The sequence below is a fragment of the Brassica rapa genome, chromosome A09 (genome assembly GCF_000309985.2).
Source record: "Brassica rapa cultivar Chiifu-401-42 chromosome A09, CAAS_Brap_v3.01, whole genome shotgun sequence".
In the NCBI taxonomy this organism is placed as follows: Eukaryota; Viridiplantae; Streptophyta; class Magnoliopsida; order Brassicales; family Brassicaceae; genus Brassica; species Brassica rapa.
The window spans coordinates 44,736,018-44,754,674 of record NC_024803.2 but is presented as its reverse complement, the minus strand read 5'-3'; the positions used below and the strand labels follow the sequence as shown (position 1 = coordinate 44,754,674).

Below are 18,657 nucleotides of genomic sequence, written 5' to 3'. Positions count from 1 at the left end.
GGACCTCAGCGTTCAAAAATAAATACATAACACCATTCTTGATAGCTCTATGGTTGAAGTCGGAGGTTTTGTTAAAGGGCTTCGATTTTCAAGTTTAGAAATAACTTCGAGCACATTGAACTATTGAGAACAGTGTTTAACGTCAAATATTTCTAACCCAAATATCATACGTAATATAAGTTTCGCTTAAAAATTAGGGAATAATTGCATGTATATATTGCATTTTCATAATCTAAAACATTTTAGCTCACGTAGGAAAAAACAAACATTTTAGGCAACTATATCTAATCCTCAATGTTCAAAAATAAATACATAAAACCATTCTTGATAGCTCATATGGTTGAATTTGGAGGTTTTCTTAAAGGGCTTTTCTTTCCAAGTTTAGAAATAACTTCAACCACATGAACAATTGAGAATAATATTTAACGTAAACAAGAAACCCAAATATCATACGTAACCTAAGAGCATGATTAACTCCGGTCTCTTATTTGGATTTTTAATTCATGATTTGACATTTTTTTTTGATTTTTTTTTTCATTTTTTTCTAACATCTCTTATTTAAGTAATATCTCTTAGTTTTTCTTAGTTAAAAGCTAAGAACCGTTAAAAATCTCAGTTAAGATATTGGGTTAATCATGGCCTAATGCACAACGAGCTTTTGTGTTGATAAGAATATGGCTACCCATTACCATAAGTGTATCATATTAAATGAATCATAATACACACTTATGACCGCTGCTTATGACTTATCAGAAAGAAGTAAAGAAGGATTAATACCGGAGGTGTAGTACATGCTGCGTGGATATGGTGATCCTACCTAATATAATAATGCCACACGTTACGTTAGAATAAATTCACCGATGGTGACCTAAAACGCTAGTACAAGACCACCTCATAGTGTGTTTGTGGGTTTTACTGTCGTGGACTCGTAATTTTTCTCTAAAAGTCCATGGGCCTCCATGTAACAATCCTAAAAGGACATCTCATGTACTTTCTTATGACACGTGTCTAGCTGTTTGGTAAGAATTGCGCCGTTTATTGGTCAATCTGATATCTTAAGATGGGCCCAGTCTCTCACTTTTCTTCCCCTTCAAAGGTCTCTCTTGCTTTTCTCGCCGATCAGATTGAAAGACCCATGTCTCTGTTTCCGATCTTAACCGCCTCGTTCCTCTTCCTCTCCCTTTTCTCCGTCACTCCGCCTTTCATCACCGCCGCTACAGCCGACGACTTGCCAACGGCGTATTCTCTCCTCCAGAGCTACAACTTCCCCGTCGGAATCCTCCCTAAAGGAGTCTCATCGTACGATCTGGACAAATCCACAGGAAAGTTCCACGCGTATTTCAACAAGTCGTGCAGCTTCGCTCTCCAAGGCTCTTACCAATTGGATTACAAGTCGACGATCTCCGGCGTCATATCGGAGAACAAGCTCACGAAGCTTACCGGCGTGAAGGTGAAGGTGCTTTTCATGTGGCTCAACATCGTTGAGGTTCTCAGGAAGGGAGACCAGCTCGAGTTCTCCGTCGGGATCACTTCAGCGAATTTCGCCATTGGAGAGTTTTACGAGTCGCCGCAGTGTGGATGCGGGTTTGATTGCAATGGATTGAAGTTGAAAAGTGAGAGTTTGGGAAGAAGAAACTCTTTTGTTTCTTCGGTCTGAAGGAAGTTTGACTTTTCTTTCTTACAGAAAGTCAAACTCTTTGGATGCTTTGTTCTTTTACCAATCAGTTGTCAACTTTATGTTTCTGTGGGTAATTTTTTTTTTTTTAATGTTTCTGTGGTGCTGCTTCAATCTTCTTTTTTTTGGTATTCAAGGATCCTTTTTAGAGTAAACCAACCAATGTGTTGAATCTCCATGATAAATGTTAGATATTTTGCTTATTTTTTAATCTTTATCAAATGCAACCATGGAATCATTCAAATTGTCTACAAAATCTTTATAGGAGCAGGAAAAAAATGTTTAAATTATAGTAGCAAAAGAAATGAAGAAGAGAGTGGGTTAATCTTATTCATCACCAGCTGCATCGTCTTCGATGTTGAAGTATCTTAGCTCATACACGTTTCTGTCTTTGTTCGACGCAACCACGCGAAGCCAATCACGGATGTTGTACTTCTTCAAGTACTTCTTCGTCAGATACTTCAAGTACCTGATTGTTTAATATCACAAAACACACATATCAAATAGTGGATGATGCAAAATTCAATACTATATTGGTACGCTTGAAGAGCAAGTTAGGGTTTTTGGTAGCTACTTAAATGACTGAGATTGTACAAAACAACAAATATCGAATTAATACAAATGTAATAAAACTCAGCAAGCTCGTGATGTACCGTTTGGAGAAGTTGGAATCGGCTGTGACGGTGATCTTTCCTTTATTTTTTGTAATGGAAACGGAGTCACCAAGAGCTCCTGGTTTGCCTCCGACCTTTATTCGTTCCTGAAGAAACTTCTCAAGCGTGCTATCTCCATGATCTCATCATCGACTGGTTTGGAGCAGTCAATCACGAACGCTACTCCTTTCTTCCTCGCACTCGACTTCACTGCCACTCCTCGAGCCATCTCTCTCTATGTGACAAAGTGTAGCTCTAGCCTAAACACTGAAAACTTGGCCAAGACGGTAAACGGTTAGAGCTGATCATATAAACGAAGTCCCTAGGGTTTCATTTAGTTGAGAGGTTTTACACATTTATAACCCAATGGGCTTTTGTCCTAATATTGGAGTAATATTTCGGACCAAACTGTTGGGTTTAAGACGAAAACTACATTTTCACAGAGTCAGAGCTGCTAGGGTTTCCTTTAATGTTGTATTTTGCATGGAGATAAATAAGCCTTTTCTTATTGTTGATTTTCTTCCGTTACGACTCAATACTCATATAATAGTTGTCAAGTTGTATATTTCTTCAAGAATAATTCTGTCTTCTTTAATTTATAAGATAACTTTGATATTCCGGATCAACATTGGAGCTGGATTTAGCGTGTTTGACCTAGTTTTGTATAAAAGCCATACTTACTTACGTAATTCCTAGGTGTATTTTGCATTTCATTCACGCAAGAGAATGTTTTCTCGTCGAATCCTATATTCATCTGAGTACTTTATTATACATCGTTCATTGTTGTGCTAAATTGCCTTTTGACAAACTTTTATATTTCTCCTTTTGAAAACGGCTACCCCACTACTGGCCACTGGGTCTAAAAATGTTTACAACCAGTCGAATCGAATAAACCAAAAAAAAAAATTGAATAGTATATGCAATGGTGTTCCTCTTTACAGGAAGCTTTAGTCTACTTTCTGAAACTTTTTCTCATATTTATGCATTTGGACATGGATTATTTAGATTTTACAATAATCACTATATAAATTCTGATATATTTTTTGGCCCAAGATAGCCAGATGAAAGAAATCATGATGTTATTATGTCTTCACATGACCTCGTTATGCAGACATGTAGTAAGATATATGATTCATGCAGCTTTCTAGTATAAACATTTCAAATTACACACCACTTAGATAAAATAAGGTGAAAATGCATATTGTCTTGGCCACTTGAGCATCTACTTTGAAACTTTTGAAAAGCAAAAGAGCATATCCCACTAATTTTGTGTGTAAGCTAGAAAAGAACCACATTCTTTTGAGGAGAATAGGCAATGTAGAGTAAGAAAAAGTGTAAAAAATAAAATTCAAAGCAAATTAAATCGTATCAAATAAGAAAAAATGTAACTAGAGAAACTGTGGACAATGGTGGGGATTTGTAAGGGAAAATAACCATATACTAATACAAGGGGCCATAAAGTTAACCATAAATTGTATTATCCTTATTGTTATCAAGAAGTTTCTAATTTGACCCCACCAAGAAGAAGAAAAACATTCAAAGCGTAAGCCCTTTGTCTTTGTGGTGGCATCTTTATCCCATTCCCATATTACACAGTGAATACTAAAGTAAGTATTATATATCTTAAATCATGGAAGGTTACTTATTATTATATCATGGTATTAAATTTCACAGATTCATTGCTTCTATAAACAGTTACAGTTGTTTTTCAGTTTCATACTAGAAAGCTAGTTGAATATACAGACAGACAAGCTAGTTGAAGACACCCATTTTAGAGGCAACAAATCTAAATGTAATTATTTTTAAAGGTAAAATATCTCTGAGACTTATAGATCTTCAAAAAACATTAGTGAATAGTATTGGTATTTGCTGTCTAAATTTTATAATTTTTATGACTTCAACCAATCAATAGTTTTAAACTTCGAATCACATATCCACGCGGCATTAAGAATGTCTTCATCAATCAAATTTACAAGTATATATACTTCTTATGGTAACGAGTCTGTCAAATACATTAATGTTTTACAAAAAAAAGAATGTTGAATACAATAAACCCAAATAACACCTTTAAACGGAGATATGTTCCCCAAAAAAACATTTGACTTTTGCTTTCTTTATAGATTTTTTTATAAACAAAGTTGTTTTCAGCCGACGTCACCAGCTTCTTTCTTCTTCCTCTGTTCATAAATACGCCTCTGTTTTTTTCTCATAATAAAAACAACACGAGACGCAAGAGAGAGAGAGAGAGAGAGAGAAGAAAAAACTTGTCAGGGTTGTAGTTTTCTTGATCAGATCCTGTTTGTTCAGGGTTGAGTTTGTTGATGGTCATCTAAATTTTATAAACTTTTTTTGTTGATTATATTTTAACGCATACACGTTTGGGAGATTGTGAAAATGAAGTTTTGTAAGAAGTATGAGGAGTACATGCAAGAACAGAAGGAGAAGAAGAATCTACCTGGTGTTGGCTTCAAGAAGCTCAAAAAGATTCTCAAGAAATGCAGAAGAAGAGATCATCTTCCTTCTCGTATTGCTTCAATCAATCAACAACATGGCAACAACTGTCCTCGTGAATGCGCAGGTACCTGTTTCTGACATCATTCTCATGAAATTTTCAGTCTGTGATGTTTTAACTCTTTGTGCAGTTTGTGATGGAACTTTTTTCCCGGAGCTTCAGAAGGAAATGGAGGATGTTGTTGGATGGTTTAACGAGAATGCTCAGAAGCTTCTTGAGTTACATTTAGCTTCTAGTTTCAAAAAATGTCTTACTTGGTTCAAAGGCAAAACGAGCCATCATCTTGGTTTGATCCAAGAAGGCCAAGACTTGGTTAACTACGCCCTCATCAACGCCGTCGCCATCAGAAAAATCCTCAAGAAATACGACAAGGTTAGTTATCTGTACAAGATGATCTTTAAACACTTTCTTATATTCAATACTCTCTCGGTTTATAATATATGATGTTTTATAAGTTTTTTGTTTTTCAAAATATAAGATGTTTTAGGATTCTAAAGTTAACTTTAACTTTATTAAAAGCTGTTCAACCAATTACATTTTACATTTCTTAATAATTAGTTGAATCATTTTTATTGTATACTTTTAATAATGTTTTTTAAAGAACAATACATTTCTTAATGTTTGTGAATTTAGTCATAACAATATTATGAAACATAGGGAATATGTAATATTTAGTATCTTTCGCCGTGCAGATTCATGAGTCTAGCCAAGGACAAGCGTTTAAGACACAAGTCCAGAAAAGGAGAATAGAGATCCTCCAATCACCATGGCTATGCGAGCTCATGGCGTTTCACATCAACCTGAAAGAATCACAGAAGGAGTCTGGAGCTGTTTTGGCTTCTCCTCCATCACTCTTTGGTGGTTGCTCTTTTATCTTTGATGATGGGAAGCCTTTTCTCTCCTGCGAGCTCTCTGATTCTGTTAAAGTTGACATTGACTTGACTTGTTCAATATGCTTGGTAAGCAACCTTAACATGATTTTAAAGGAATCTCAATGTAGTTGACCTCGTAGTAATTTAAAATAAAGAAAGTATCAGCCTATAATGATAAAAGTCTTAGCCCTTGTTGTGTTAACGTGCTGTTCCACTCTTCTCAAGACCAAGTCTGTTTAGTATCTGGTTTGAAATAATCTTTGTCTGAAAATAAATATTTTAAAATTTAAAATGTTATGAACAGGACACGGTGTTTGATCCGATATCATTAACCTGCGGTCACATATATTGCTACATGTGTGCTTGTTCAGCTGCATCAGTAAACGTAGTTGATGGCTTGAAAGCCGCAGACCCATCTGAAAAATGCCCGCTTTGCCGTGAGGTTAGTTAGACACATTCTGTCACCAACTTTATTGATATATACTAATCCTCTTGCATGTTTCGTGATCTTAATGTATTTCTCTCATTTTGATGCCAGGTTTGTGTTTATAAAGGTGCTGTTCACTTGGACGAGCTCAGTATCTTACTTAAGAGAAGGTAAATGAACATACAACAAATCTCCTTGTTAGATAGTCTTTGAAACCTGTCTTTTAAGCTTTGAGGGTTACAAAATTTGAAACATTTAATAATGCATGCAGCTGCCGAGAGTATTGGGAAGAAAGGCGTAAAACAGAGAGAGCAGAAAGGTTACAGCAAGCCAAGGAGTATTGGGATTATCAATGTCGAAGCTTCACTGGAATATAACAAGTTGATTTTTGTGGCATCTCAAGTTAGACATCAATACTTAAATATTCTTGGTTTTGATTGATTGTAATCTAATAAATAAAAACTCAAAATCTCACGATTGTGATTTGGTTTCTTCTGTGAGTGCGTGTTTTGGCTTATATATAGTGACCATTTGTTTGTGAAAGATTGAAAACTCTTAAGTATTCTATGTTATTTTTATTAAGTTTGCATCTGTTAACAGCTCTCAGGAGAAGGATTCATTATAGAAAAAAACTTTATAAAGATATTGTTGTAGTGTTGTTACAAAAATGAGGAGAAGAGTAATCAGCAAGGAACTAGAGCATGGTTCTTATCCTTGTACATGTGATATCTTGTGCATAGCTTCTGTAGTGTTGCAACCGAATGCTGCATCGAGTTTAGCTTTCTGTCTCGGTACATGGACTGGTTCAAACGTGGCCAAGTAGTTAAATCGGGTAGTAGATCATTAGAGAAGTAACGAACGCCACTCTAACGGAGTCGGACAATGAATAGAGTGTAATCCTTATTATAAGCCCATTCAAGGCCTGTTTTAGTCCATCAAATGGTTTTTTCACCTTGATAAAATAAATCATTACGCATTAAAGAAAATATGGACTGTTGACACGGTAATTTGTTTTCCCGTTGTGATCAATTAATTCTTTTTTTCTTATTGGACAAAAGGAAATATAGTTGTCACAAGTCACAATGCATGATTGATTGTTACCCAGTGAGAAAAATAAGACCGTTACACAGTAGGAAAACTTATTACCGTTTGCTGCATTAATAATTACACGGCCCAATGTTGCGTACTGTTGTCCCTATTTAAAATCGCCTAGAAACGGCGCTTTATTATAGAACTAAAACTGGTTTAACACACCAACCCAGTGATAAAGCTCATGGTTTAACCTCAAACTTTCTTTCTCTTCCTCTACTTTACTCCAGTTTCTGTAACAACAAGATGAGCTCAACCATCACCCAGCTGACTCTCTGGTGCCAATCTTTGCTTCATTTAGATTCGATATGAGGAGTGAATACTGGAAAATCATACAGAGATCAGTCAAATTCGTTGTGAGTTATTTCCTGTTTTTATTTGGTGTTTATATGAAATGTTACATGTTTACTTACACGAAGCTTCGATGATTGTTTGAAATTAGGTTGCTTGTGATGGTAGTAGAGGAACAGAGCAAGTGAAAGCAGAAAGGAGTGAAGATTGTGATCGATCTTATATATGTTCTTCTCGCTTGTCTCCGACTCCCTCCCTTGTGACAGTGGTGAGTCCCTCTTAGTATATATGTTCTCTTTATAATAATTGTTGTTTCTTCTCGAGCAAAGCGATCATAGTCACTAAACTCTCTTCCCTTCATCTCAGAGCCTATCGATATGAGGGAACCCTCTCATTTCATGTCAAAGAACGACATCCGATCCAGTCACCCGGCGAAGAAAACGACAAAGAGTCGCCTGAGAATAGGATGAGCTTCTTCGAGATATATCTTCTTCATCAACAAGTCTTGGCCCAAGAACATATGCGCTTTGGAACAAGGCCTCTCAGGTTTTCTTTTTTGAAAACCCATTTTTTCAATTTTTTTTTCATTTTAAAGCTAAGTTCCAAATATTTTCACAAATATATATATTACCATATAAAATATTTTTAAATTTAAATTTAAAATTTTATTATTTTCACAAATAAAAATAAAAACCACACAAAATGTTTTAAGTTTACAAATTTTAAATTTTACAAAAATTATTATTATTATATTAAATAATATATTTTCATGTTGGAAAAATACATGGTGCAAAAACTTCGGTTTGTTGAAAACAAACCAAGCTATTTGCATCCGATCCGTATGGTCTCCATATGGTTCGTAAGTGGTGTGGATGTTTAACATGTTTTTTCGTATTGTGAATGAGTTTTAATATGTCGAAAACAAACCAAGCTGAAGCATCCGGTCCTTATTGGTCTTCCTTATGGTCCGTCAGTGATGTAGATGTTTAACAAAACATCAGCATCCAGTCCTTTATATAAGGTCTTCCGTATGGTCAGTTGGCGGTGTAGATGTTTAACATGTTTTCTTCGTATTGTGAATGAATTTCAATATGTTAAAAAACAGACCAAGTGTTTGCACCTAGTCTTTTCTAAAATGAAAATATATTGTTTAGTTAATGATAATAATTTTAATAAAATCTAAAATTTGTGTAATCTTAAAACATTTTGTATTGTTTATATTTTATTTGGGAAATTAATTAAAATTTAATTTTAAATATAAAAATATTTTGTATGGTAATTGCTTATTTGCGAAAATATATAGAATTTTGCTTTAAAATCCAAAAAAATACATTGAATTAAACTATCAAAGAGATAACCTTTTCTTGTGTGTGTGGTGTGTTTTGTTGATTTGATTTCACTCACAACCGGCTGGGAGATTGTGAAAAATGAAGTATGAGGAGTACATGCAAGAACAGAAGGAGAAGAAGAATCTACCTGGTGTTGGCTTCAGGAAACTCAAGAAGATTCTGAAGAAGTGCAGAAGAAGAGATCATGTTACTTCTCAGATTGCTTTAAACGAAGCAATCACTCATCAACGTGGCAACAACTGTCCTCGTGAATGCAAAGGTTGCTGTTCCCCTGTTAGGTCCCATTCTCCTTCTTCTTCTGGTTTTGAGAATGTTTTAATCTTTTTTGGCATGCAGTTTGTGATGGAATTTTTTTTGGCATGCAGTTTGTGATGGAATCTTTATTGGCATGCAGTTAACGAGAATGCTCAGAAGCTTCTTGAGTTACATTTAGCTTCTAGTTTCAAAAAATGTCTTACTTGGTTCAAAGGCAAAACGAGCCAAGACTTGGTTAACTACGCACTTCAAAAGGCTATGGGTTCGAGCTGATCTTGCTCGAAATGGTATCTTCGACTATGAAAAACTTAAGGTAAAACGACAACCACAAACCAATAAAAATGTTAAGTTCGAAGACTCTGATGTATGTGGTTAACGTATTGTCAGAGAACTTGGAACGTGAAGATGGTGGATGAATCTGAAAAGTGCAAAGAGAGTGTGATGGAGAGTAAGAAAGAAGAAGCGATTGGATTGAAACTGAAGAAAGCGGTTTTGTTTCCGCAAGAAACAGAGAAAGGATTGTGGCCGGCTCTTGTATAATTTAAAAGGAGCAACGAGATATTTTCACCATAAAGCTTACAAACCATTCTTGAGATAAATCATTCTAAACTTTGGTAGCAGCATCACTCTGTTTTGTGAAACTAAAATAATAATATGCTTTTTGATTAAATGGTCTCTTCAGTAAAATGTTAAAAAGAAAAGAAGTTTGTAATGGGGTTTGATACGTTCCTTCCTATAAATATGTTCAATTAATTACAGTGATCATGATACTTGACTCGTTAGCACGACGAGTTGGTTGTCAACTAGCCATCATGTGGACTGAAGGGTACTATGGCAATATTATATTGCAAACCAATCGCACCATCCTCTTCTCAGGCGACTAATTTTTAGGGTGAGTGAAAAATAGAAAGTTAAAAAATACTTGATGCATGCTTGGTACCAAAATTAAATAAAATTGGCAGTAAAATACTAAACTTTCGGAGAACATAAAAATCTACAAATAGATTGTACATCAATTGTTATCTCTCTCTGTACATAAATCTTATATAAATTGAACTATCAAAGAGAGATTTTCTATATCAAGGAAAAATAAAATACACAACCTCTCTGTTTATCTTTACATGAAGTAGCTCAGTGATGCCTTCTTCCTTGACCCTCCTTCTCCATACAGCTCGTTCCATTGCTGAAGCTCGTTCATGTTCGATGAATCAGTCGATACACTCGCGCATACCTACAACACCAAACATCCCCCCCCCCCCCCCCCCCCCCCCCATTAAATCCCCAAAAACTTGGACCAAAATGCGAAACTAATGTGCTCATGTTCCAGTCTTTCAAACCTGTTCATGTGCGGTCTTGAAATCATTCATATTCAATGGTCTAATGTCTTTGCTATTATATAATAGTGGCGTTGGTCGGTTTTCAGCTTGAGCCACACTTCTCTCCTGCAAGTCAAACAAAAAGCCCACATATGTCACATAGCCCACTATTGATGTTAAAAAATCAAAGCCGAACCTTCTTTTCTTTTTCCAATATCTCTCGGATAGGAAGATGCGCTGCGGTCACGCAAAGATTCTGCAAATCAAGATCGTTTGTTTTAAGCAATAAATAGGTTTTCAGTATGTGATCTAGAAGAGGGAGGAAACTACAGACAGACCTTTAAGTCACTTCCTGAGTACCCATCTGTCATATTTGCTATAGCTTCTATATCTACGTCCTCTGCCATCTCTTCTTTCGCCAAGATTACGCTCAAGATCTTTGATCTGTTTGCTGAATCCGGCAGATTAACCATCAACCTGCACAGAAGATCTACTCTAAAGCACAATGACGATCATACATGAAACAGAGAAGAATTATTGAGAGTTTATTACCTTCGCGGAAGCCTTCTAATCACTGCTTCGTCAAGGTCGAATGGTCTGTTTGTAGCAGCTAGTACTAACACTCTTTCTTTATCCTTTGTGCGTAAGCCGTCCCAGTTTATCATGAACTCGTTCTTCATCTTACGCATAGCTTCATGTTCCCCTGGATTCTCCCTTCTTCCCAACATGCTATCAACCTATAAATAATTTTGTTTCCATTCAAAACATATTCAGAAGGCTTTAGAAACTGAAATGAGATCGTGCAGAAAAAGACATTTAAAGAAACGGAAAGCAGAGGGGCGATCTGTTTTTCAGTCTTGAAACATACCTCATCAACAAAAATAACGCTTGGAGCTATCTTACTTGCTAAAGAGAAAACAGCCTTCACATACTTCTCTCCCTCACCAAACCACTGCAAGAAAAATCTTCGTGTCAAATCCAATCCCACAGGAAACATTATCGAGTCAGGTCACTGTTCCAAAAAATAAATACCTTTGAAGTGATGCTGGACATTGAAATATTGATGAAGTTTGCACCAGCCTCTGTTGCAACTGCCTTTGCCAGCATCGTCTTCCCTGTACCAGGCGGTCCAAACAACAGTATACCCTTTGTAGGCTGCATGAAGCAACAGTTACATTTCAGTTTCCAAACAGACATTTGAAAGTGAAAAGGGAAAAAGGAAAAAGGTACCTTTGTAAGCTGGCCTTTGCCAAACAACTCAGGTCTTTGAAGAGGAAGCATCACCAACTCCTTCAAGGTGTCTTTCACATTTTCCAAAGCCCCAATATCATCAAACGAAACACCGATATCACTTGGAGGAATGACGTCTGATAGGAGTTTTTTCTCGAATTCATTCTCAGTAACAACATCCTGAAATGATATAGCGTTGTAATTGTTCAAAATTTAGAAGGTATATATAGGTTTAGCCTAGGAGGACATAAGGTTATGAAATATTACTTTGAGAGATTTCTTTGTGCTCTTGTTTTCGTTTTGAATCCCATGCAACACCTGCAGGCCATATGTGATGCTGCAACATATGAGAAAAAAGTTATTTTCAAACTATATCACAAGAAACAATCCAAGTTATACTGCAGGATCTATAATCAGAGTTCTTCTTATCAAAGAAGCTCACCTTTCGACAGAGATGATAAGCTTGTTGTCTCTGATCGTCGGTTCTGAGCAGCTCATAAGATGGTAACTGAAAGCCCAGCCAACCACTTTCTCCACGCCTATTAATCATAAAGTTCTGGGTAAAGACAAAGCAACCATACCCTCAAGGAATAAAGACAGAACAAGCAGAGTGAAAGATGCTCACTATCAAGCAGAAGGGACTGATCGTTGATGCACAAGGTTTCGATGGCAGGGCATTCCAGACGGTTTTTGCTAAGGACCTGCAAGATTCATTAACAAAGACATAAGTAAACACACAGAAGACGAAAAAACAATTGACATTTAGATAGACATGGGATTTAAAGATGCTCACCGCACGAATGATGGCAATATTAGCTTGAGCCTTCAGGATCTCTGCATCACGTTCGAGTTTCTCCTTCCAGTCCAATAGGAAAGCTTCGTCCTGTTATGTTTTAAAAGAAAAAAAAAGGAACATTAAATAAAAATTAACAAATCACACCAAGTAAGGTAAAAAGAAGAAAAGCTCAGACCTCGGGTAACTGGATGGTAACTTTGTTAGGAAATAGTTTAGTGATTTGTTTCACTGATTTAGACATTTCTTTGTTCCTATCTTGCAGTCTACCACCAAAGTTCTCCTGCAGATGACATGAAAAATAACTCCCAACATATCAAAGAGAGATAGTATATTTATTTCTGCATATGCATATATGCAGTATAGTCACTTACAAGTTGCAAGTCAGAGAAAATAAGACTAAAACTAGAGAGTCGGATTGTCATACCGGAAATGCAAGATCCAGCAATGCTGTCTGGTTGCTGCCAAACTTTGTGAATAAGAAACCTCCAGGGTGGGACTGAAAATGAATAATGAGCATTTTGAGAAGAACATAAGAATAATTAAAACAGTTTAAGCATGTAAAAAGAGGGATTAAATAGAAATCCTACTTTCTCCTTTCGGCTGTCTAATTGGGTTTGTGAGGCTATGACAACAATCTTCTCCGGTAAACTCTCCAGCTTGCTCTTCAAAGTGGCATACACATCAATTCTCCCCGACACTGATTTTCCAATGTCTTTCAGGAACAGTATCAATGATCCGTTTTCACTTTCATTAGAAGCCACCTACAGCATCATTCAAACGATTTTAAAACGGTTCTTGGACTAAGTAGTACTCTTCAAATTAAACAGAGAGGCAACCAAAAAAGGTCAACCTACCTCAAAGATTTCATTGATGGCAAGTTTATCAACATCGTCACTAGAATAGCTATCTAACCGAAGTGAACTCGCTGCACACAAACAATGTCATTAGTACAATTAACTTTTAACGCAAAGGTGTAGGTATTATAAGGAAAATTACCAGCACAAAAGAAACCACGGTCTCTTTCACATAGGCCACCAAGATCATTGCCATCTGCTATCGGCTTATCAAATCTAACCCCGATTTTTGAAGATGCATTGTCTTCAAATGCAAGTACTACTTTTCCGTGGAAACCTAATACCGGTCCCCTAGATAGAATAGCAATAACAAACGATATGAAATGTGCTCTGATAACAACTATGTACATCAGAAGAAAGGATCTCAAACAAAAGATGAGACGAACAAACAATACCTAAGTGGAGAATGGAAAGAAGGAAGCGAAGAAATTGAAGAGCCTACAAACTTCACTCGATCACCTAAGGAATACAGAAGTACCTGATCAGTAAAACAGAAACTGGCAGAAAAACGAAAAATTAAAAATAAGCGTCCATACCAGTTTTGAAGGTGTAACTTTTAGAGGATGCAGTTGACACTTCTTGCCTCAGAACAGGCTGAGAACTCAATGTTGATGTTAAGCTAGATGGACTTCAAACCTAAAACCAATTGGTGATAAGTGGAGTGATCCATCCATCTTATATATTGCTAAGGATCCTTTCCAATATCCGATGTGGGACATTTATCCCTAATACGCCCTCTCGAGATGATGGCTCTTTGAGCGTCAATCTCGGAATGTTCGGGCAAAGATCGATGGGCCAACTTTAGGCCAGATCGATGTGGATCGGATTGGACTGCGTGGATCAGGCTCTGATACCATGTTAAGCTAGATGGGCTTCCAACCTAAAACCAATTGGTGCTAAGTGGAGTGGCCCATCCATCTTATATATTGCTAAGGATCCCTTCCAATATCCGATGTGGGACAGTTATCCCTAATACGCCCCCTCGAGATGATGGCTCTTTGAGCGTCAATCTCGGAATGTTCGGACAAGGATCGATGGGCCGACTTTGGGCTGGATCGATAATGGATCGGATTGGACTGCGTGGATCGGGCTCTGATACCATATAGAAAGTAGTTTCTCTTATTGATTATTAGAATAATACAAGTGCTGTTATATAGTTACAGAGAGAGAGCGTAGGTATTAACTGAGATGACAAGTATGCATGAAGGACAAGAGGATTAGCAGCAGGGAAGTAGAGACCGCGGTGGTGTGTGCCACACAAGTATCTATGAACTCGCTTGGCAGCTGACCAGTGTTCAGTGGAGGGTGCTTGCATGAACCGAGACAACCTGTTGACAACAAAGGCTATGCAGGTCTTGTGAAGGAGAGATATTGTAGACTACCAATAACCATGCGATATTCTGTGGGATCCGATAGAGAAGTGCCGTATGTTCGAGAGTCAGAGGTGGTATGGTGTGAACCACGATGGGATTTCAGCCGTTGGTGTTGAGTAGTTTGCCACATTAGCTCTAGGATGCCATGTCTGAGCTTCAGAGTTTTGAGTGAGTTTGTAGCGAGGACATCGCTGAGCACTGTGCCCCTGAACCCCACAAGCTTGGCACTTTCCAAGATAGGGTCGAGAGTACCTCTGAGTGGTGTTGCGATTTTCCATGTTCTGTTGCTGATCATGGTGGTGCCTGTTCTGTGGTTTCCAGTTGTTGCGTTGCTTTGATCCAGCAACATTGGCTGTGACAGGGAAGGGCTCTGAGACAGAGGAGTTGCAGACAATATCAGCTTCTCTGTTTAGTAGTTTTTCATGGAGTTCTTCAAAGGAGATGAGATCCTTGACAGCTCTGTATTCTTCAGGGAGACCATCTAGGATGAACTCAATAAGATCTTCATGATCAGTAGGTTTGCCAAGAAGAGCAAGTTGATCTGCTTTGGACTTCATAAGCTGCATATAGTCATCAATGGACTTGGTTCCTTTGGATGCTTTCTTGAGTTGATCCCTGAGCTGTTTGAGATGACCTCTAGTTGGTGTCCCATACGTTTTGCCTAGAATTTTCCACGCTTCAAGAGATGTTGTAGCGGCTGCTACTAGTGTTTCAAGAGGAGTGGAAATAGCTCCAAGCAAGGCTCTGAAGATGAGTTTGTCTTGGCGAGTCCAAGTGATGTATTTCGGGTTCACCACTTCAGTTCCTTCTTAGGATCTAAGTGGAGTGACCCATCTATCTTATATATTGCTTAGGATCCCTTCCAATATCCGATGTGGGACATTTATCCCTAATACGCCCCCTCGAGATGATGGCTCTTTGAGCGTCAATCTCGGAATGCTCGGGCAAGGATCGATGGGCCGACTTTGGGCTGGATCGATAATGGATCGGATTGGACTGCGTGGATCGGGCTCTGATACCATGTTAAGCTAGATGGACTTCAAACCTAAAACCAATTGATGATAAGTGGAGTGATCCATCCATCTTATATATTGCTAAGGATCCTTTCCAATATCCGATGTGGGACATTTATCCCTAATAGTTGATCCACCTGTTATATCAGCCACAACACTCGAAGTAGGTTTCTTGTGCTTCAAAACCGTAACATGTGCAGCCTGTACGGCTCGTTTAGCAAGCACGGAAAATCTTTCACGCCTAGAACTTTCTATGGTAGAATCTGCTTCCTTGGCTGTTGATCCCTGAAGCCATCCAGAAAAAAAGAAAGTAGAGAATCAATAATAGCAGTACTGTCTAACTCTCAATAAGTTAGGAGATTGCCGGGACATGTATAGCTTCTGAAGCATTTTAAATCAATATTCAGGAGGGCCAATTTAATACCAATATGCAAAAAATCAACGCTGCGAATTATAAGAAGACTCTAAAGGCAAAATGAAAGTTTACCCCAGGCAATAAGAGTGTGTCAACAATCATCAATTTGGCCCCAAACTTTTTCGCAAGCGCTTTTGCTAACATTTCCTGATATATTTCAGAGCCTTCAAATAAATAATCCATATAAAACTTTTGTTAGGAAAATGGAAATGAGAAACAAATATTAATTATAAACAATAATTGTACAGAGTTTCCTTCATACCAGCTGGTCCAGAGAGTAACATACGGGGGCACACTGTCGAAAGATCTGATGCATACTTTGCAAACTTGCTTCCACAATTCATATGGACATATGTTGATGTTATCAAAACATCCTTTGTTGTGCCACTGTGACAATTCAGAAAATTGTTTATCAAAAATTGGAAGACCATATACGAGTTGTCTACCTTGTCATAGTTTGAATAACGGAGATTTAAATAAAAAAGAAGTTAAAACCACAACTGACCTTAAGTAATATGGGAAGTTCTCAAAAGAAACTTCTATCTCCTGAGGGTTGAGTACTCCTGTTCGCAGACAATCTTTATGCGCTTGACGTCTAGTTGATACCGAGGCTGATGAACTGTCATATTCTTTAGGCATTTCCTTCACTTCCCTTCGATCATCCACCGGTAATTTGGAAATGCTACCCCTTGAATCAAATTTCGAAGGATCCCTGAGTAGGCCAAAAATGCTACCTTCTTCAGCTTCTTGAAAAGGATCCATTTCATTTGCATCAGCGTTCTGGTCATCGTTGGCAGCAAAAGAGGCCGAAGCAACAGCGTCATTGTCGCTATCAACATCAGGAATACAATCATCGCAGCTAGAAGGTAGGACAGGAGCCCTTGAATTTTGCTGACTTTTGACATTTTCAGCAGTAGGTGGTAGAGAAGGGACATGTAGCTGTTTTAAAGCCGCCAATACAGAGGCCTTCTCATCAGATAAAGACTCTCCTGCTGCTCTTGTCTCAACATGAAGCCCTTTCAGAGGGGCACTCTGTTCTCCAAATATGCTAAATGAAGAAGCTCTATCTCGTGGTGGAGCTAGATTTTCATCTTTAAGAGATTGAATAATCTGAACACTCTGTTAAGGAAACAAAAATACAGCACAACATCATAGATACATAAAAGGTGATCCCTGGATAACTTTCCAGAACCCTCTTAGAAGGATACATAAGCATGTTTCCCGAGAGTGCTGAAGACAACCTCGTCACCTCCCCGCAGATGAACGCAAGCCCTCCTTTGGTGAATCTTTCCATTGACCTGAACAAGAACTCCATTCCCTACTATCTCCAGCGAGGCAACTGAAGGACCTCCGTGCTGCAACAAAAAAAAATCTCAGAAAAGGTGTCCTTTTAGGCTAATAGAAAACTCAACCAATCAGATAGAAGTTTAAATACCTCAGACTGGCTCAGTTCACAAAGAACACTGGGGATGGATTGATCTTTGATAGATAAATCGCATCCTCTTCGTCCAACAGTAAACACAGCGCCTCTCATGACACAATGAGGGTTCTGAAAAACGAAAGTAATTTTATTCTCAGGACAGTTAGAAACAACACAACGAATGTACATTGTCAGCTAATCCCCACAGACTCAACACGACGGCAGACCAACATGTATGAAAAAGTCAGAGGCACCTGTGGATACTGAGAAAGAAGCTTCGCCCAAGGAGAAGCCTTAGACCGCTTCTTCCCCCTTTTCGACTTGTCAGCTTCAGACACAACTTCACCTGGATTAATAATGTCTGTATCACAACAATTCTCCATGGGCCTTTCCGCATCACTAGTCTTCGGATGAGAAGCTCTAAGCTCCGGTTCTCCAGACTTCGAAACCGCCTTCTAGGTTTCATTCCAAACACAAAACTCAAAGAGAAGACGAGAAACCGAAATTCACAATTCAAATGGGATTGATCTTAAAACCTTGGATCGTTTGGTAGGCCGTGATGATGGAGTTTCAGGAGGAGGAGGAGAGAGCTGCTTTGAAGCGGAAGAGCTACTACGCCTCGTCTCCACCATGTCTTAAAACCGAATCTCCTTTCTTCTTCGTAGAGAGATTTCGGAAGGAAGGAGTGATTTGATTTCCACTGCAATGTCAGTTTTATGATCTCTGAGTTATGTTTTTTTTAAGAACTGCAACTTCCATTTATCAAGGAATTTATTAAGTGCGTATCTGGACTTTCATATTATGTTTGGGGAGTGCAAATTCAAATAATTTTTTTTTCAACTATTCTTAATTATTATATTTTTTCGTTTTTTAATATAATTTAAGCATTTATAAAAAAAATTGATTTTTTTTATTGAAAAGTATAAATTTTTATTAAAAATATCTAATTTTTTTAATTAAAATATTGACCACATAATAAAATTAATTTATCAGAGTTATACCAACTTAATTCGTTAAAAAAATAAAGTTTAATTTTTAAACATAAATAGTCATTTAAAATGAAATACGATAAATAAATATAAAAAGTTTAAGTATTTTATAAAATAAAACATAAATA

General features: G+C 37.5%; 3 protein-coding genes, 1 long non-coding RNA gene and 1 pseudogene across 12 annotated transcripts; 3 read left to right on the top strand and 2 right to left on the bottom strand.

Moving 5' to 3' along the window:
- Positions 1 to 815: 815 nt before the first annotated feature.
- Positions 816 to 1,878, top strand: LOC103843734. Its single transcript, XM_009120495.3, has one exon. It carries the CDS (start codon positions 1,061 to 1,063, stop codon positions 1,655 to 1,657), a length of 597 nt encoding a protein of 198 aa, XP_009118743.1. The 5' UTR covers positions 816 to 1,060; the 3' UTR covers positions 1,658 to 1,878.
- On the bottom strand, positions 1,753 to 4,234 carry LOC103843733 (annotated as a pseudogene).
- A 268-nt stretch (positions 4,235 to 4,502) lies between these two features.
- LOC103843730 (E3 ubiquitin-protein ligase BAH1) lies at positions 4,503 to 6,730 on the top strand. 2 transcript variants are annotated; one of them, XM_009120494.3, is made up of 6 exons: positions 4,503 to 4,906; positions 4,971 to 5,212; positions 5,533 to 5,799; positions 6,017 to 6,154; positions 6,251 to 6,309; positions 6,411 to 6,730. In XM_009120494.3, the coding sequence occupies exons 1-6, from the start codon at positions 4,723 to 4,725 to the stop codon at positions 6,514 to 6,516; spliced, it is 996 nt and encodes a 331-aa protein (XP_009118742.1). In that variant the 5' UTR covers positions 4,503 to 4,722; the 3' UTR covers positions 6,517 to 6,730. The 2 variants fall into 2 exon arrangements, with proteins under 2 accessions (XP_009118742.1, XP_033134971.1); XM_033279080.1 differs by having other exon boundaries at positions 4,944 to 5,212.
- A 281-nt stretch (positions 6,731 to 7,011) lies between these two features.
- LOC103843732 lies at positions 7,012 to 9,793 on the top strand. Of its 5 annotated transcripts, XR_004450996.1 has the most exons (4): positions 7,012 to 7,584; positions 7,671 to 7,787; positions 7,886 to 9,436; positions 9,511 to 9,793. It is a non-coding gene; the product is annotated as an uncharacterized LOC103843732 (long non-coding RNA). The 5 variants fall into 5 exon arrangements; XR_004450995.1 differs by having other exon boundaries at positions 7,012 to 7,787; XR_001956189.2 differs by having other exon boundaries at positions 7,012 to 9,127; positions 9,263 to 9,436.
- Positions 9,794 to 10,068: 275 nt separating this feature from the next.
- On the bottom strand, positions 10,069 to 18,481 carry LOC103843724. 4 transcript variants are annotated; one of them, XM_033279067.1, is made up of 28 exons: positions 18,077 to 18,481; positions 17,925 to 17,992; positions 17,795 to 17,891; positions 17,556 to 17,669; positions 17,329 to 17,475; positions 16,626 to 17,230; positions 16,383 to 16,507; positions 16,193 to 16,284; positions 15,839 to 15,990; positions 13,856 to 13,932; positions 13,706 to 13,778; positions 13,462 to 13,610; positions 13,320 to 13,390; positions 13,053 to 13,226; positions 12,890 to 12,961; positions 12,641 to 12,745; positions 12,463 to 12,552; positions 12,295 to 12,370; positions 12,112 to 12,208; positions 11,937 to 12,006; positions 11,670 to 11,849; positions 11,472 to 11,594; positions 11,308 to 11,391; positions 10,992 to 11,176; positions 10,778 to 10,916; positions 10,636 to 10,695; positions 10,461 to 10,565; positions 10,069 to 10,354 (listed from the first exon to the last, which is right to left on the bottom strand). In XM_033279067.1, exons 1-28 carry the CDS (start codon positions 18,170 to 18,172, stop codon positions 10,241 to 10,243), a joined length of 3,540 nt encoding a protein of 1,179 aa, XP_033134958.1. In that variant the 5' UTR covers positions 18,173 to 18,481; the 3' UTR covers positions 10,069 to 10,240. The 4 variants fall into 4 exon arrangements, with proteins under 4 accessions (XP_033134958.1, XP_033134957.1, XP_033134956.1 ...); XM_033279066.1 differs by having other exon boundaries at positions 17,925 to 17,995; positions 18,077 to 18,480; XM_033279065.1 differs by having other exon boundaries at positions 17,795 to 17,992.
- Between the last annotated feature and the right edge of the window lie 176 nt (positions 18,482 to 18,657).

Bases quoted from the DNA above. Each gene is read 5' to 3' on its own strand.
- LOC103843730 (XM_033279080.1), top strand. From the start codon at position 4,723: ATGAAGTTTTGTAAGAAGTATGAGGAGTACATGCAAGAACAGAAGGAG. The intron at 5,213-5,532 runs GTTAGTTATCTG...TTCGCCGTGCAG, and splicing joins TCCTCAAGAAATACGACAAG to ATTCATGAGTCTAGCCAAGG. The intron at 5,800-6,016 runs GTAAGCAACCTT...TGTTATGAACAG, and splicing joins TGACTTGTTCAATATGCTTG to GACACGGTGTTTGATCCGAT.
- LOC103843734 (XM_009120495.3), top strand. From the start codon at position 1,061: ATGGGCCCAGTCTCTCACTTTTCTTCCCCTTCAAAGGTCTCTCTTGCT.
- LOC103843724 (XM_033279064.1), bottom strand. From the start codon at position 18,172: ATGGTGGAGACGAGGCGTAGTAGCTCTTCCGCTTCAAAGCAGCTCTCT. The intron at 13,611-13,705 runs GTTCGTCTCATC...TATTCTATCTAG, and splicing joins TCTCCACTTAGGTATTGTTT to GGGACCGGTATTAGGTTTCC. The intron at 11,850-11,936 runs GTAATATTTCAT...ATATCATTTCAG, and splicing joins GCACAAAGAAATCTCTCAAA to GATGTTGTTACTGAGAATGA.